The 19,544-nt window shown below is 32.8% G+C and overlaps 1 protein-coding gene across 3 annotated transcripts in view; it reads left to right on the top strand.

Annotated features, from left to right (window-relative positions):
* Positions 1 to 19,544, top strand: part of LOC145249465 (calcium uptake protein 1, mitochondrial-like) — a 112,158-nt gene that overhangs the window by 2,344 nt on the left and 90,270 nt on the right. For all 3 annotated transcript variants that reach the window (XM_080111035.1, XM_080111037.1, XM_080111036.1), the window contains exon 2: positions 13,773 to 14,264. In XM_080111035.1, coding sequence (XP_079967161.1) covers positions 13,777 to 14,264 — 488 coding nt within the window. In that variant the 5' untranslated portion in view covers positions 13,773 to 13,776. The remainder of the gene's footprint in view (positions 1 to 13,772; positions 14,265 to 19,544) is intronic.

Genomic DNA, 19,544 nt, shown 5'->3' with positions numbered 1-19,544 from the left:
CTAAAGGAGTCAAAATTGAAAAAAAAAATGTAATTAAGTCGACTAAACGTGTTAACTTCTACGCATGCGCAAATATACATTTTTACGTTTAACAATGTTCTTTTTTATAGGCATATGGACTTAGCTCAGATGGTAACAAATAAGCTATATGTTTTGGTTTCGATTCTGGTTGATGGCACCCAAATCATTTTTTTTTTTTCTTTCTTGTTTTAACTTTTGAAATCACTACTCTAGGTTGGGTACTATATAATAATAAATAGAGAATTGTCCATATAATAATAAATACAAAATTGCATAAATCAAAATATATTTCAGCGTATTTTTCGATTGGCCAATGACGGGCAACCTGTTTAGCAAATTGCAAAGTTGACTGACTTTTTGACTTAGTTTTAAGGTTGTTTTTGGAAACGAGTATTAAAAAAAAAATAAGTCTATCTTACGCAATCACAATTTCTTTATTAATCTCGGTTTTAGTAACTGTAAGGAATTAATATTACTTTTTATTTTATTTTTTATTTTTTTTGCCGCCACCGGATCTAACTGTATCTTGTGTAGTTTCTAGCTTTTAAAAGACACACAAACTGAATTACATTTCTTTCAATAATAGAAGATAAAATAGTTGGTGAGGAGGCGGGTTACAGTTTTTATAAAATTATGTACAGACGATAAACTATATATATATATTTTAATCATGATATGGTGAAAACAGTGAACGTTTTGGAGTTAATATAAAGATAGTATTACGCATTAGTAGAGGGAAAACACATTTGAATACTTTAGTACATCACCTTATTTTCAATATGGTATCATACAGGAAACAAGCCGATAATACTAGCATATTTACTCATTTATAAAGTTTTTTTTTCTTTCAGATTTCATGCGCGATACTAAATTGATTTTTAACCCCAAAATATTCAGTATATCATGATCTTTAAAAAAAAAAAAAAAACATTTTATCACCTCTTTTGAAAAATCATAACCCGCCTCTAATCTAGACCTTTTACATGATTGTGAGTCCCTATTTACTTCCCCACAAGGACAAAGATACAAGGTCGGAATTATATGTAATATTCAGCTCCCCAAAAGAGATACTTTGGATTGGGACAAAAATACAAATTTAAATTGCTAAAGTAAAAAAAAAAAAATCTCCTATACAACTTTTTAGATGGTGAAACTAAACTCAAAGTGAGTGGTCTTTATTCTTGGATCAACGTGTAATATCTGTTCTATAGGTCAGTTAATGGACAGAACATATATTACACGTTGATAACAAGACCACTCACTTTGAGTTTCACCACCTAAAAAGTTGTAAATTTTTTTTTTCTTTTTCTATTTTTACCTATTTCTTTCGTTGGCCTAAAAAATTTTTTTTTTTTTTTTAATCTTATATTTGTGTTTAAAACCTAGAAAACCTTCTTTGGTACTTGTGCACTTTTGCCACCGTGCTGTGCTGAACATTATTATTTTGAAAGCCATTCTTAACATGGAGAGGGGAGAGTGTTTTGTAACTATTCTGTGCTTCCACATAATTTAATAAAAAGAAAAGATATCGTGAAGCTTGAATTTAACCTGGGAAAAAAAAACTATTTAAAAATAGCGCGGTAGCAAAAGTGCACAAGCACCCTTTCTTTTTATTATATCTGAGAGTGAAACAGTTAATTTTATTTAATTCTGCTTTAAAAAAAAATGCGAAAAGCAAATGTTTTATTGAATCAATGTGATTTTTTAAAAAAATGTCTAAATAAAACGCAGTTGGTTGAAAAGTATGACGTTTTGGGCATCGCACCTAAAAAAGATGAAGGAAGCTCAACCTTAAAAAAAAAAAAAAAAGATGCTGCCAATATTTTTCACGTTTGCCACTGACGACAATGATGTAATTTTTTGATGATCTATTTTTAAATCAACTACATCCGAAGTTCTTTCATTTTATAAAAGTGTTGCAAGGAAGGATGCTAACAATAATACTAGTATAGTACTACTATTAATGATAATAATGAATAAATAATCAAAGCAAAGTTTTTTTTGTTTTTTTTTTGTAATCATGCAGAATAAACGCCACGCATTTTTTTTTTTTTTAATTAAAATAAGATTTTCAAGTTAAATTCAATTTTTTACGCTATCTTCATTACGTTGTTAGGTGAAAGCACAGAATAGTTACTTCATCCCCATGTTAAGAATAGATTTCTGAAAATAATAACGTTATTATTTCAGCACGGTCCGTATTTTAGATAAGTACCTTTTTTTTATATCTAAAATATACTGAATCGACCTGATAAACAAATATAACAAAATCGGTCAATATTTTGTTGTAAAAATATGAGAACAAACTTGTAATACTAAGTTAAAAAAAGAAAGAAAAAAAATAGACTCATATCCTGGAGATTTGCTTATTGCAAAATAAAAATGATCAATTTTGACTACTTTTTTGTTACTTTATTTTAATTGTTAATTCAACAACTCAGAGACAGAAAAATAAAACCAGTTTTCAGAGTTTTGTTTTGTTTTCGTTCAATTTAGAATAGGGGCGCGGCGCGGTCAAAGAATACTTTTCTTAGATTTGAGAGACGAAAAATAATGACACTTGCATTTTTAGCCTGTAAACTTTAATTCGAGTTCGAAATGACTTAAATCAACAGTTTAAATGTTGCAAACACATTTTAATATTTGTGCTGAGTAAACTCCCAAATTAATTAACTGATTATCATAAATTTTCTAATAAATACAACCTCTAAACGATTGCCCATCTACTAGATGTGCTATATTTAAGATTTATGTAAAAGGTGTAGGTCCGGAAACCTTTCGTGAAAATCCAGATATTTACGATTTTGATATTTTTAGCCAAAGGAGTAGATATATGTATGTGTGTGTAAATATTTAACCGATAAACTCTTAAACTGCTGGTCACATAACATTGAAATAAACAGAAAATAGTAATCATACACCAAAAATGGTCTTTGTTTGGATTAATGAATAACGCGTACAGACATATATCGACAAGTTGAAATGGAAAATGTCCATTTCAACTTGCCCATATATTTCTATTACTGTTGTGCATACGCAAATTCATTCATACCTTGAAGTGATTTATTTTTAAATCAAATCATAGGGAACGCGGCTAGAAATGTTTTGGTTTTGAGTCTCTGTGATGGCATTTGTCATTTTTTGCCACTGCGCTATTTTTAAATAGTTTTTTTTTTTTAATTTTTTTTTTTTTTTTTTTTTGGTTAAATTCAAGCTTCACGATATCTTATTGAAATTGTTCGATGGAAGTACAGAATAGTTGCAAAACACCCTCTCCATGTTAAGAATAATAAACGTTTTTTAACTTTTGGAATCAGTATTATATATTAGGCACACTATAATATTCAATAGAGAATTGGCTCTGAAATAATAAATACAAAATCTGAATGAATTAAAATATATTTAAGCGTATTTTAGGATCGGGCAAAGCCCCCTCCCCCACCGCAAGTTAATATTATTAACTGAAATGTTTGGAAATATTTATTAATAATAAATGTTATTAGTTACCGATACAACGATATCTTTTTAGTTACTAAAAAGATATTTCTTTCTTTAGTTTTTTCTTGCTAAACAAAATCCAAAGTCGAAAAGAACAAGTTGGATGTTGAAAATGTACGCAATCGAAGAAATAAGTAAAATTACACAAATGATCTGAAATGAAAGTTTTGTATTAAAATAAAATTACCCTAGTTTTCGAAGCTATATTATGTGAAAATACGAAGTTTTCTTTCTAAAAAAAAAAAAAAAAAAATGAATATAAAATTAAATTTTAGTTGATATTTTGTTATGTTGTTAATTAAATCGTAAATTGCAATGAAATTTGAAAATTACAACTCCAATAATAGAAATGACGGGTCGTTTCAAAAATGATTTTGGGACACTAAAAACAAACAAAAACAGATGACATTTCCTTCTGACTCCCGCGTGTTTTTTTTTTTTCTTTCTTTTTTATCACGCGTAAAAAATTTTTCCCCGCTTGGCGGGAAAAGAATTGCACGATTTTCATAAAAAAAATCTGTCTCACAAATTTGTATCATCATCATCATAGTGAAATTATGTCTTTTTTTGCAATCAATTTTATAACAAAAATGTTAATTTTTTTTTTTTTTTGTAGAATCGTGACAGTTTTAAAAAACATGTTTTTTTTTGTTTTTGTTAATGAGCCATAATACTTGATATCTGTCTATAAACTTCAATTCTAGATAGAATTGTCTTTCTATCGAGACTCTTAAAATTAATTTTGAATGTCAATGAGACGCCATAAATATAATATAGCTATTTATTTATTTAATTTTATTTATGTAAAGGTTTTTCACTCTACTCTTTCGTTTTTTCAAATGATTTTTTACGGTATTTTTAGTTTATTAAATTGTTAGGGAAAAGTACAGAATGGGTAAAGGAAACCCATCCTCCCCATAACGTTATTATTTAGAAAAAAAAAACATTCAAGATCAAAGTGTAGTATCTGTTCTTCAGATCTACACTTCAATTTCTTGTTCTCTGTCAGTGGAGGAGAAATCTTTCACGACTGAGACAATTTTTATTTTTGTTCCTTTTCTCCACATTAAAAAACGACCCTGGTGTCTAACTCTGTCCCGTGGGGAGGCATTGTAAAATAGGAACATGAGGAAGAGCAACCGGAAGCGAAGTGAAGACAATAACCGTAAAGATAACCATTTTGAAATTATAAATAAAAAAAAATGTTTGCCATAGCGATTTCTTTGTGACGGTGGAAATTCAAACATAATTTTTAAACCTTTTAAACTTGATTCAAAATTAATTTCTGGCCAGAATTAAGATAGATCTGCCAAAGTATTACAAAACTTTTTCATGCTCTATGCCGACTTTTATTTCTCTATAAAAGAACTCGAATGCCTACTGAACATTGTCTTTGAGTCCCTAAGGTCTCTCTGTACATGGGTTTGTCAGAAAAACCTGACGCGAGGACACTTCTGACTAAATAAAATAAAGTATTCGATGCGCAAATAAAATCTCCTGTCTATGGCTACCATACACTGGCTTATACAAGGATTGGTGCACCTTCTCTAAGTGATGTTACCTATAGTAAACAGCACTAAGCTAGATTCTCCACCAGACTAGATGAATTCTTGTCCTGAAATCCAGTAATATTGAAAGACCAAACAAAATATATACTATAACATAGTTAACTGGTCAATAAGTGACAGGAAGATTAATGTTCCTAACTTCTTTGCTAACTTTGAGATGTAAAGGAGACTTTAATGGAATATTTGAATATCCATGCATCTCATATGGAGATCAGGTGTTAGCCCCATGGAGGGCTGGAGGATCCTTGATTTTTGAAAATTTTGACAAAAAGAAAATGGAGAGTTTTCATCATTGTTCTGTAAAAGCAATTTTCAATTGATTTGGAAGAAATCTCATCAGTTTTGAATCCCAAATTCGCCATTAAATGGTTCCACATCACTGATTTATGAGAATGTTTTGAAAATTTATCTGAACAAAAAGATTTAGAGAAAAATTGCATTTTTCTGCTTTATTGTTACTTTTTTTTTTTTTGTGTGTGGCATTTTAAAGGAGATTGTTGTTGTTTGAGGAGCTTAACTTTGATCAATTGACATGCAATGCAATTTGACAAAAGTCAAAAAAAAAAAGAGGGGAAAAAGGAAAATATATAACAAATAACTTTTACCAAATGCAAAAGAAAAATTTTTTTTTCAACCTGCAGTTTTTTTTACTTGTGAAACTTTTTGTTCATTTCAATGTTTGATAACCTTGTTTAAAAATGAACAACTACGTTAGGCTGAAAATTTTGATATATTGGAACTTATCTATATATATAAAAGCGAAAATGTGTGTGTGTTTGTGTGCACTTTTTTTGTATGTACAGCAAAGGCTTTTTTCGGGGGGGGGGCTCGAGGAGGTTTACCATTTGTTTAAACTTTTTATATACTCCCTAGGTACGATTTGCGAATGGACGTCGTGTTTATCTTTTATTTAAGCGACTTTTAGTTTATAAAATTCCTGCTTTCTGTCTTCTCGCGTGTTTGGCTTTTTCCTATAAAACTGAAACTGGTTCGAAATAACAGCTATTAACTGGCCTTCGTGACCAGCAGGTGTTGAAGGCAATCAGTTTTGATCACTGTGGGGAATACCCTTCATATCAGACAATTGCTATTAATTAAGACATTGCTAGAGTTCCCCCCTCTTGGGAGGAGCTGATTTCTCCCATGATGGCGGAAAGCTGAAAGCTTAACTGGCTTACAGTCAAACTTAAGTGCGTGATTTCATTTCTTCTTCTGCGTGAACTCATTCACTTTCTACATGTCAGCTTTTTAATCACTAAATCAGAACATTTTTCACTTCCTGTCCCGTCGTGGCCAAGCGGTAAGATGTCCCGTTTTTGTCTCAAGGCTTCGGGTTTGAGCCTACCTGCTTACTACAGCTTTTTTTTTTGCTCAACACAAACCTACAAACACCCGGTAAATGCAGGGCAACCACGCTAGTTTATAATATATAGGGCAAAAATCTGTTTAAATGTATGTATGTTTGTTTGTATGTTTGCCTAAAACTTTCGCCAGAGGCGACGGATTTTCACGAGATCGATATCAGAAGCTCACAGTATTAATGCTGGAGTTCCTCAGCGGTCCATTCTGGGCCCAACTCTTTTCCTGATCTACATTTAATGATCTTCCAAATCACATCCTTTCATCATTCGTAGACATTTTTGCTGATGACACTACCATCTATGGTAGCACATCTAAGACAGTAAACGACCAAGTTCTCTCCGATTCTCTCTCCTCTGATCTTGATCACGTTGTACAATGGGGAAAGGAGTGGCTGGTTACTTTTAATGCATCTAAAACCAAGGCTCTCGTCTTGGTGACACCTCAAGTTTTGACAAGCTTCTGGGCTTGACCTTTACTCCTGATTTTAAATGGAATACGTACATCAAATCTGTTGCCAAGGCTGCTGGAAAAATGGTTGGATCCTTCTATCAATCCAGTAGATATCTAACTGCTGATGCAATTCTCTATCTATATAGGAGTCAGGTACATCCAAGGATGGAATACTGTTGCCACATATGGGCAGGAGCTGCTAGAAAGGACTTGTCCTGCCTTGATAGGGTTCAAAATAGACTTTGTGGCCTCGTGGAAGAGATGTCCTTTTCTCTTCGCTGCAACCTTTATCTCACAGAAGAAATGTTGGGAGTTTGTCTCTACTGTATCGTTATTTTCATGGAAAGTGTTTGACTGAGCGTCAATCTATGGTCCCCCCTCGCCAAACTTTCACAAGAAACACTCGTCTAACTGAAGACACTATCAAAAATTCCCTCCACTCTTTATCTGTGCCTAAACCTAAACGTAGATTCCATGAACAAAGCTTCTTTCTTAGAACTGCACGCCTGTGGAATTGTCTTCCGTTTTCCTGCTTTCCAGCTGTCTATAATATGGTTGTCTTCAAATCCAACGTGAACAAGTTTCTGATGAGCCATTCCACTTAAGTTAACAAATTTACCGAACTTCCATTACTATCGATTACTATATTATCCTTTTGTCTACTGTACACTCTTTAACCCGTATCCTTGAGCGGCCTCTCAGCCTTGATAAGTGGTGACGCCTATGTAAAAAAAAAAAAAAAAATCATTTTGAAGCTCAACCCTTCGGACAACAAATATCGAAAAATTGGCCAAAAACATTAATCCCTTCACCCTCAACTGGCCACTTTTGTACAGGGAGGGTTGTTGTTTTTTTTTTTTTTTTGCTGACATTTTTTGTAACTCATTCAACCCTTGCTTCCACAACGTCGCATAAAATGCGTTATTTCGACCGCCCGTGACGTCACAACCACAGTGGGCACATCAGTAAGACAGCTTGTTTTTTTTTTTCATCTCTTTTTCCTCTGGCGTAATATGGGTTTGAGCCTGCTTACTACTTTTCTTTTTTCCTCAACCAACACTCTTACACACATCTCCACTTTTTCGCCTTTGCGTCACGGGTTCGTGCCTGCCTACTATAATGTTTTTTTTTGCTCAACACACATTTCCAAACACTCGGGCAACACCAGGCTAATTTTGAAATAAAGAAAAATACTTAAAAAAAAAAAAAACAGTTTCATTAAATTAAAAATATACAGATCGGTGGAAAATGAAATATTTATGTGTTTGGTGATATTTATTTATTTCTTTTTTTTTAATTTTTGATTTTCTTTTGTTAAACATAAAAATTAAAAATCAAGGTACATGCGGCGACCATTTTGAATCCATTTTATTATTTTTTTTTTATTTTACAAGCCTATAAGAAACAAATTCTGAAAAAAAAAAAAAAACACATTTACAAAAGGTTTCAGAACTGAAAAACAATGCAGGTTGATAGAAAATTATATTTTCCTGCATTTGGTAAACGTTATTTGTCCTATATTTGTTGCGCTAATAACTATACTAAACTTTTGCCGGTAATTTAGAGTAAGCAGATTTAAGTTATTTTTAATAGTTCTCACTTTAGTGAATCAGTATAATTATGTCTTAAGACAAAATACCGAATAGACGTAAAACTTCTGTGCCAACCAATAGATTTCAGATGATTTCCTCAGTATCTGACAAAGGCAATCTCTTTTACAAAGAACAGAATTTCTCCCAATGACTGAAAATATATAAGTGACATTTCTCTTTTTTTTTTTTTTTTTCATTTTACTTGAATCGAAGTACTCAAAAATCAAGCGGGCCCCCTTTCTAGGGGCTAACACTTGATCTCTATATGAGATACATAGATATTCAAATATTCCATTAACATTCTTCTTTGCATTTCCAACACTGAGCTAATAAAGAAGTTGAGAATATCTTGCTGCTCAACTCCCTACATAGTATCCCTGCAACTTATGTCCCTGATAGTAGTCCCCTACATTAAAGTGGCAATGTGCCTTGTTTGGGGTGAAAATGTAATAAAATAAAATAAAAAATTCTTCCAGAAACTGTTGTAAAAAGAGAATGCAAAACAGGTCTTTGTCAATGGCAAAGTATGAAAAAAGAATATATTCTGATGGCTTCTTTCCAAGAACTGCAGACTTGTGGAACTCCCTTCTTGTTGACTGTTTTCCTCCTACCTGTACCCTTGATCTTTTCAAGACTAAGGCCAATAAGCATCTTCTGTCTTTGCGATGATCATCTTTTTTTCTTGTTAGCTCCTGACATCAAGTGGCTTCGTGCCTTGTCTGGAGCAATTTCCGTTTAAAAAAGTTAAACCATCTTTAGTATGTTGCAATATAATTTTGTTATTTTACTAAAAAGCAAAAACATCTTATGAAAAAAGAAGGCCGGGGATACCTTTTATAAGAAATTAAAAAAAATAAAGGAACACATTAAACTTTTAGTTTAAAAATATGAAGAAATAACTATAAAGCCAATTTCACCGTGAAATTATTTCTAACAGTGAATCAAAAAAGTAATTTTCATATTATTTGGATGAATATTTTCATCTTAGTTGTTCACAGCGTTTCCGCTGATGTAACTTCCGATTTTCTTCAGGTGCATCTTTTCAAACTTGGGAATGTTCCTGTCAAACTTGGAATCTGGACAGAATTGAATTGCTGTTATATGAATTTAACTTCAATTAATCTTTATTGGCGATGATGCATACGATTTTTTGGTGCAAGTACACTATAATAGCGAAATTTGTGAAAGGAAAAAAACAATTAAAAAAAAATAGTATCTACTGACTTTTTGTAGCAATTTTAACTAAAAGCAATGTTGTCTACTTAATTGGCATGTCGGAAGTACTGAAATATTACTGCATTATTTTAAAAAAAAAAATCAATTTTCAATCGTTATCATAAAAAACCTTCACCATATTTCTTTGAGAACATGTGGCATAATAATAAGGGAAATAACTCAGTTATGCTAAAAACAAAGTAATTAACTCATGATTGTTAACACACAATTTATAAAATAGTAATAGTTACACGTTATTTACCTTCCCTTGGAAATTTCTGGTGATTTTTAGGCAAACATTTTATTTCTCTAATTTTTGTCAAAAAATATGTTTTCTTTAATAATTTTTTTCTGCCTTATAGGTTTTCATAATTTTTGGATATATTCATTACTGTAACATAACATGACAAGTAGAAAGCATTGGTTTGCCTTGAAATTTAATATAAAAAATTTCGAATTTCACTATTATAATTATGTAGTTGCACCATTTTTTTTTTTTTTATAAGTCATTGCTTATCAAGGTCTAAAAGACACTTGAGGATAAGGGTTAATGAGTTTAATTAAAAGGTTAATCAGGTGGCCGGTAAGACACAACCTTTAAAAATTGGCAAAATTTAATTATTTTAGAGGATGTTAACATCAGGTGCCACTCCTTTCCCCATTCCATCTGCACCTTAAGATAACCTGTTGAAGAATGCAATATATTTCTGACATTATTTTTAAATAAATCCCTATTTAATTACTTTCTCACCATAGTACGGCATAATCACATTGACACACCAGTTCATGTTAATTACCAAAGTTAAGTATCATTGAGTCTGGTCAGTACTAAAATGGGTGACTAATTTTTGAATACCAGGTGCTGTATGTGTTCTCTGTTTATATCAACATTGTTTCTAGTCATTCTCCTTGCCACCAAAATGAGGCAGTGCTGACTCCGGAGAAGTGTGGTTGTGGAATGCGCAACCCTTGCTTCACAATTACATGCGCAGACACACTTACAGGGTGTACCTATTGTCTCTCAATAAAGTATGGAGGCCAGTGCACTGTAGTGGGCCAAGAGGTGATCATTTCATGAAAATATGCTGTCTTAGAAAACATACAAATTTGATATTTCTGAAAACTAGATAAAAGTTTTGATTAAATGAAAAAAAAAAAAGGGCTTAGTATCTTATCTGAACATACAAGGTGTCTTAAATATGTTCCCATACTATTTTTGTACAGGCATTTAAAATTGTTGTAGACACTTGAAAATTCAGTATGTTATTGCTATACATTTTATGTATGAGATGACAGACTAATTTTTATGATTTCAAGTTCAAATGAACAGCTACACCAGGAATTGGAATACACCCTCCTAAAGCCTGATTGTCACAGCTGGTGAATTTCAAAAATGCAATCTGGGCGTGAGGACACTTTTAGAAGAACGACATGCAATAAAGTCCTGTTTTAAACTTCGAAAAAATTCCACAGAAACATATGGAATGCTTTAGACTTTTTGGACCATCTTGCATGAACCGAGTATCAGTTTTTGAGTGGCATAAGAGATTTAAGGAAGGCATAGAGTCTGTGAGGGATGATGAGAGGTGTGGGAGGAGTAAGGAAGTCAACACCAGAGTTGATTGGCCAAATAAAGAATTTCATGGATAAGGACCATTGTGTGTCTATAGAGACAATAAGTGCATAGTTTGATGTCAGTGTGGGAACTGAAGATGGGCAAGATTTGCGTGAAGTTTGTCCCAAGGCTACATGCAGCCCACAACTCCATCCTTGTCACATATTTGACCAAGATGGGCATGAAGATAGTTCCTCACCCTCCGTGTGTTAAGGAATAGAGAGAGGGAGAGAGATAGAGAGAGGGAGGGAGAGAGAGAGAGGGGGGGAAGAATGGAATTATAGTGTAGACACGTTGACCGGAAGTAAAAGATCAGCTGATTTGATTGCGTGTGAGTCATGTGATCAGGTTAGCTGAATCAATGAGATTTGGTTAGGACTTGGACGAAAGCGGACGGCTTTGTCCTCTCCTCCCCTTCGGGGGGGGGGGGGGGGGCGAACGCTGACGTGGTAGAAATAAGACCTAGAAGAAGAAACCACAGGCCAAATTCACTTTCCATTCCTTTCTGCAAAACATTTGGAAGGTGAATAAAAAAACTATAGAACCAATTTCTTGTCTTGGAGTGAAATAATTCTTCGTCCCCAAACACAGGAATTAAGTCTCCCTCCCAGACGAGAATTTCCAAATGGACCAACAAAATGGCAGAAGGTATGTTTAAAAGATACATGACAAGTCACACACGTATGCACACTTAACAGCATCACTAGACGATCAGACACACAACGACATTAAACTGATAAGATAATCAAACACTCCACCCTTTATTATAGAGCAACAACATAACACGCGTAGTCTAGACTTGCTCCCTGTGAGTTTTGGTTATTCCCTAAGTTCAAAGAAATCCTTAGTGACTGTCGTTATGAGACAATTGAGGAGATGAAAGAGGCTGTGACAAAGGTCATTGACACGCTCACACAAGAGGACTTTCAGAAGTTGTTGGAACAGTACAAGTGCATTGCGGCCAGATGAGATTATTTCGAAGAGGACTAGAGTTTTATGTGTGTACTATCAATTAAAGTGCCCATGCAAAAAATCTGGAAACTTATCGAAGGCACCTTCTATGTTAATTTGAATTTCAATATATCTGAGGCACTTTCCAAAAGTAATGTCTTCTATTTTTTATTCCCCCCAAATGGATCAAAGGTGATTGCAAATTGCATTGTTATGATGACTGAACTTATGCATTCATGACCTGAAAATTTTGTTTCCTTGTTGCAGATGTTGATGGTGTGAGATTCTAAGAAGCAGAAATGCTTCATTGAATCCCTCCGTGCAGAAAAAAATTGAACCGATGAACGTTCATCTTTTAAATGTTTACAAAACTGATGCAGTTGATTTCAGCACAGGAGATAAGTTTATTTCAGAGTGGTGACAGAGATGTGAGTTACAAAACAGACTTTTATGACAGAGGCATCATTCATCGCTGGCAAAAGTGCATTGAGAATGCTGGCGACCATGTAGAAAAATAAATTCAGGAGCATGAAAGGTTGGCCAATTTAATGATATCACCCCTCGTCTTTGTAACTCTTAGATTTTAGTTAAAAATAGGAGGCATTACTTTTAGGACGTGTTAGAAAAATTGGAATGTAATTTATTTTTCTTCAATTACTAAAACAGTTTTGAGTATTTCAAAAATACATTTTGTCATGAATGTTTGTCAATCTATTATATTTTCTCTAATATATGGATAATGATGTAATGGACTAATATGGTTTAGAACTCGTTAGCGTCACATCAGAACATTCTGGTCCCTTTTTCACAAGGTCACTAAAAATTACCAGATTTGGGCTAAAATTAAATAAAGAAATTTTTCATTTCAACTTTTCATACAAAAGAACTAAATTCATCCTAAAATGGAGTACTGTTGCCATATTTGGTCAGGAGCTGCTTGGAGCACCCTCTCCTGCCTTGACAGTTCAAAACCGGCTTTGAAACCTAGTAGGTGATGCCTTTTTCTCCTCCCTGCAACCTCTTTTCCCACAGAAAAGATGTTAGCTTGTCTCTGCTCTATTACTATTTTCATGGCAAGTGCTCATCTGAGCTTCAATCTATGGTCCCCTCCCCCTCATCAAACTTTCACAAAAAAGCATTCATCTAGCTGCAACCACTACTAACAATTTCCCCCATTCTAAAATAATGTAAATTCCATGAACAAAGTTTCTTTCCTAGAATTGTCCACCTGTGGAATTCTGTTCCATTGGCCTACTTTTCAGCTGACTACAATGTGAAATCTTCAAGTCCAATGTAAACAAGTTCTTGCTGAGCTGTCCCTTTAAATAATCAAATTCTTTCCACTATGAATGATCACTTAGCTTTCATCTCAGTGACCATCGTACATTCATTAACCCTTATCCTCAAGTGGCCTTAGCCTTGGTAAGTGGTGATTTACCTTGTTAAAAATAAGAAAGAATTAATTTGAATTAATTAAGTTTTTCTTTTTTGTCTTTCCAGCATAATGTTGCGTACCCTGGGAAAAAGACTGACAATTCGTGGCCAGTTCTGCTGCTACACTTTGGAGCCAGTTTCTTGCAGGACAAGCACAAGATCTGCAGAAACTGGTTCATCCAGCGTACAGATTCGCAGAGAGTTGCATCACAAATCTGCAAAAAAATCCGGGGTCAACAATCACATTTATTTTACAAAGTTATTAAAGGTGAATGATCCGAACCTTTTGACAAGATGTTTGAATGATGCGAACGTGGTTTTTATGCGATCCCTGGCCGATAAATCCATCAAGATTGTTGAGAATCCTCTTAAGAAATTGCATATTCCTAATAAGGCAGCACTTGGTGCGAATACTTCGTCAGCCAAATTTGAGAAGAAACTTGAATTTGATACAAAAGCCCAGTATTCAGAATTTCCTGTTAAAGAAAAGGCCTCAAAAGTGACCATTGCCTATTTGCTTACTTTGGGCACAATGATGGTTATAATATTTAATCTCAAGTAAGTATTTTTCACTCTCTCGTTTTCTCTCCTTTTTTTATTCAATCATATTACATCGCTTGTCAGTGTGGGCCGAAGTGTCTCTCTTGGGTGAAAAGTCATTTCTGGAATAGAAAAATATAGTTCTAAGCAAGAAAGAATAACAGCATGAAGCCAGTTAGTGAAGCTTTCCCAGGCAAAAAATAAATCCAGTCATGATCAGCAGGAACATAGTGGTCTTCTCGTTTTTATTTCGTTATTTTTTTTTTTTCTACTTATTAAGCGAAAGATATTTTTACAACCTGCTCCAGCGTAGTATAAACGGCCTATGGAATTAACACCTTCAACCTCGAAAATAGAAATCAACAAATTTTTGAACGCTCTCTTTGAAAAAAAGCTCTCTTAACTTCACCTCTAATCCAAATTATGTGTGGCAAGTCTCCTCCTAAAACACTCTTTAACTCTAACAATAACACTAAGTTCGAGTGGCAAGCCCCCCCCCCCCCAACAAAATACCTCCGTAAGCCACATACAAGCATCTAAAACAAACAAACAAAAAATAGATCCTTCCTTAAAGAAAAATACACATAAAAATAAATTGGTTAACTGTCCTAAAATGCTAGAATGGCCAGGAAATGGTGAATTATTTTACATTAAATTTTTGTGAAACTAACCGCTCCCCCCTCTAATATTGTTTTGGTTAGCTTTGTCTCTGTCAAGTTTTCAGTATGTTCACACATAATTTTCCTTAGCCCTACAATTAATTCAAAGTCCGAATGGCAACCCTCCCCATATACTCATTGCATAGAAACCCTCTTAAAACTACACATAATCATCTTAAAAAAAAAAAAAGCATGCATATTTTCCCATAGAAAAAAAAAAACAGTTAACTGCCCTAAAATGCTAGAATGACCTGTAATAGGAAATTATTTTAAATTCAATTCTAAAATAATTTGTTTATCTTTCATTAAAGTTTTTAATGGCATTTTATACATAATTTCCTAAAAAGGTAGAATCACATTTTGGAGGGGTGGTCAGAAGGAGTTGAGTGGGGTTAAACAGAAGGTGTTAATCTACAATAATACCAAAGAAATATTGCAATATATTCATTTTTAAATGGTCTTATGTTTAGATTTAAGTTTTTTGTACATAAAGCACATTACAATTCAACTTTGAGTTCTCCAACTTCTTTTCTGTTTATGAATACATGGCATTTTTAAGGAATTGCTGCATATTTATGCACATTTACTGCACATTATTTGGAAACCATAAACTTTGGGAGATTTTCAGTTGCATATTCTGATTCCTTGTACAAAAATACACTTATATGGTAAATTTCATTTCTTAGTCTTGTGTTTTAACAAAGATATGACATTTTTACTGAAAAAGTAGTGTAAAAAATGTGACGAAACGCATATGGTCTTAAAGAGGGGAAAATATCCAAACGTGTGAGGCACAAAAATAGCCATAACTTCCTTAATTTTAATCAGATTTTAAAAATTTAAAAAGATTCTTTCTTAGTTCATCAAGCTCTTTCTATGCATACCAATATTGAAATATTTCAAGCTATTTCAATTTTTTCATGTGTATTGCTAATCAGAATAACACACTTTTGCCAACGCAAAACAAGTGTACTTATGCCGGTAACCTAAAAATCTTGCGTTCTGTGGCAATGAGGTCACTGAAGATGTTTTTGATATCGCTTAGGTTTTTGAAGCATTTCTCCCGCATAAAGTTGTCGAGATGCTTGAAAAAGTGATAGTCAGTAGATGAGAGGTTAGGAGAGTATGACGGATGAGGCAGAGTTTCATAGTCCAATTTGTTCAACTTCTATAGGGTCGGCTTAGCAACATGCAATCGGGTATTGTCGTGGAGGAGAATTGGGCCTTTTGTGTTGACTAATGATGGATGTTGTTGTTGAAGTTTCTGATGCATTTCATCCATTTGTTGACAGTACTTGTAATAGTTTCACCTGCATTCAAAAAACTGTAATCGATGAAATCGGTCACAGACCACCAAACAATCAGCATGACCTTCTTTTGGTGCAACTCTGGCTTCGAGAAGTGTCATGGAGCTTTGTCGGTATCCAACCACTGAGCTGAGCATCACCAGTTGTTGTAAAGAACCCTTTTTTCATTGCAAGTTACAACTCGATTGAGAAACAAGTCGTTCTTGTTGCATAAAATAAGGGAAGATGACACTTTATAACAGCGTTTCTTTTGGTTGGCGTTCAATTCGTGAGGCATCCATTTATCAAGTTTTTTTTGTCTTTCTAATCTCTACCAAGTGGTTGGACATTGTTGTGTATGTTATGTCTGAATCAAGCAAGTTCTCGTACAGTTGTGCATGGATTGGCTTCGACTAAGGCTCTTAATTGATCGTTTTTGACATTTGATGGTCGACCACTACGGTAATCATCAAGACAACCGGACTATTAACATCATACTGAATTTAATTTTGAACTTCATTCTCTCTAAAGAATTATTTTCACCTTTCGGATTACCTTGAGAGAATCTTCATGCAAGCTGAAATCTTATGTGCAGTTTATTTTCATACTTTGTTTACATATCCAACATTTTTTCACTTGTTTTTCTTGGCAATTTATGACTATAATAAATTAAGGTTTCACTTAATGCCATAACCAGCAAATTCTAGCATTGCTACAAATATAATTTGCTGATTTCTTTCTGTCCTCTGATGAGAAGAATAGCAAGAATAGTATTCTTTGAAACTCTGCGGAATAACGACTTTGTAAATTGTTTTTTGGAGTATTTAGTCAAACAATAAATTTTGATCGTAAATTTCAACTTACAGTTTAATTTTCTTTCTCTTATATATATATATATATATATATATATATATATATATATATATATTAGTGATGGAATGATTTTAATATTTTTCCCGATTCCGATACAATTACTGATCACGTACTAAATTCCCGATTCTGATACAATTAACGATTCCGATTTTTTATAAATCTCTAAATATTTAACTACAAGGTTGTTATTTTTCCCGACTTCTGTAAAAAAAAACACGTTAAATATACAGATATTTTCCTAAATGTAAAAATCACTCGTGGAGGATGATCTATCGATTGTAGTTTCACTGGTAAGTTAAAATCAATAAATATTTATTATTTTATCATTATTAGCAGCAATGGAGGATTTCGCTTTCAACAAAATTAAATAAAAGAAGACAATCAAAAGAATCGTTTTGGCATCGAAAAAAAGGCACCAAATTTTCCGAATCCAGTACCAATACTGATACCCCCAAATTTGTCGATATTTCTGATTCCAATTAATCGTCCCAACACTAATATATATAAATAGAATGGCACTATTTTTAAAATATTTATGAAATGAATATTAAAATTTGTAAAATTTAAGAAGCAAAAACCGATATATGCTTTTTTTTTTCCTTTAAAAAAAACATTTCTTTACCTTTAAATATATGAGACAAACTTTTGACAAGTGATTTCTATTTCTTAATCATTTTTTTCTCCTCTTGGAGATAAAAACGTCCATTGAGATGTTAAATAGACAGTTTGTAAGTCTTTTCAAGTGTCAGTACATGGTTCACATGACTATGTCATAAGAAATAGGATGACATTTTTTTTTAATGTATGCATGTACTTCCATGCCGTCATGCAAAAGTTAGTGAGTAAAACACATACCTTTTTCTAGCCCTTGGACAAAACCATTTCAAGTAGTAAGGGGAAGTGAGAAAGCAAATAATCAGTTTGAAATTTGCGAAAAAAGAAGACAGAGAATTCGAATTGTAACAAAAGGAAGGTAAATATTTTTGAGAACTAGAAAATCTTTTGCCAATTTAGCAAAATTTAATTTTCGCTAATTGTCTTTGAAAACTGTTTTCATTCATAATTAATTTTCTACCATATAGATTTTCATACTTTTTGGATATGTTCATTACTGTGACATGACAATTAAGTAGCTATCATTAGTTTTACTTGAAATTTAATATTGCGAAGTTCGCTATTATAACAAAGAAGAATCTTTTTATATACTCCTTTATTACGTGGTTTTCTACAAAAACTAGAATTATCTCCCTTATCACAAACTATTTGGTGCTTGCTTACAATTAGCCAAAGCAAATTTTTTTGAATATGTCTTTATAAGCAAAAACAATATAACTTCAATGTCATTTCAAAAATATTAGTATATTCAAAAAATTACGAAATTTCATCAAGTTGAATATCTGCTATTCGTGTTTTTTTTTAATTCATAGATATCACAGTCAGAACCGATGGATGACATTAACGTCGCGAGTTGGTGGGGGAGGCGACTGTGAAGACAAGGGAGATAATTCGATTTCTCTGTTTTCAGCATTATTCTGACGGAGTATGAAAACAGTGGCAAAATATTGCAACTTTCCATAAAAATTGTTTTTACATGCAAAAAATTATCTACTTGCTCAAATTTTAGAATTTTTTTTATCTATTGCTATTTTCAAAATAATAATTGCATAAGTAATATTATTTTTGCTTAAAAGGACATATTTAACAAATTTTCGCTTTAGTCTCACTGGAGACAAGCACCAAATATTTCACAGATCATTATCTTAATATTTTTAATATAGACCTTTTTTAATGTTTGTTTTCAAATATAAAATCATAACAATAATCTGTGACAGTTTCTTTTAGTTTATATCTTTTGTTGCTTTAACCTTTTTTTTTTAACTTTATAAATTTCTTTTTTATTCACTTGTGGTTTAATCAAACAATATTTGAGAATACCAGGCACTGTATCCGAGACAACAACGACACTTATCTGCAAAAAAAAAATATACAAAACTCTAATGTCAAAATCATCTCTAACTGGGATATGCATCTGATTGGCAATCACTTGTGAATTTAATGATCCCTAGAAACTTCCTTCTTTGGGGGAAACGGATTCCATTTGGCCAGAGTGAATTGTCATACCATCCAGAGATGTGCTGAAATGAAAGAAAAGTTCTTAACTTTACTTTTCATTAAATCCTTTTGTTATAAACACATTTCAAATTGAACAAAGATGAAATTTTGTGATGCTCAGAAATATCAAAATATGTTCTCGCAATTAAAAATACAACTTTTTATTTTTAATTAATTCTCCAAAGAAATAAACTTTATTTGAACTGTGATTAAGTGACTGCTTTTATTACCAAATTTTTTTGATAAGGATTGATAATTTGCATTATTCATATGCTGTTTGCATCTTGGTTGTTGTTTTCACAATGTTTCGACTGATGTAACCTCCAATTTTCTTCATCTTCATCTTTTCAAATTTCATACTGAACCCT

Source organism: Euprymna scolopes, chromosome 28, assembly GCF_053919585.1.
Source record: "Euprymna scolopes isolate OS-2025 chromosome 28, ASM5391958v1, whole genome shotgun sequence".
In the NCBI taxonomy this organism is placed as follows: domain Eukaryota; kingdom Metazoa; phylum Mollusca; class Cephalopoda; order Sepiida; family Sepiolidae; genus Euprymna; species Euprymna scolopes.
The sequence above is the reverse complement of the archived record's forward strand: the minus strand, read 5'-3'. Positions and strand labels throughout refer to the sequence as shown.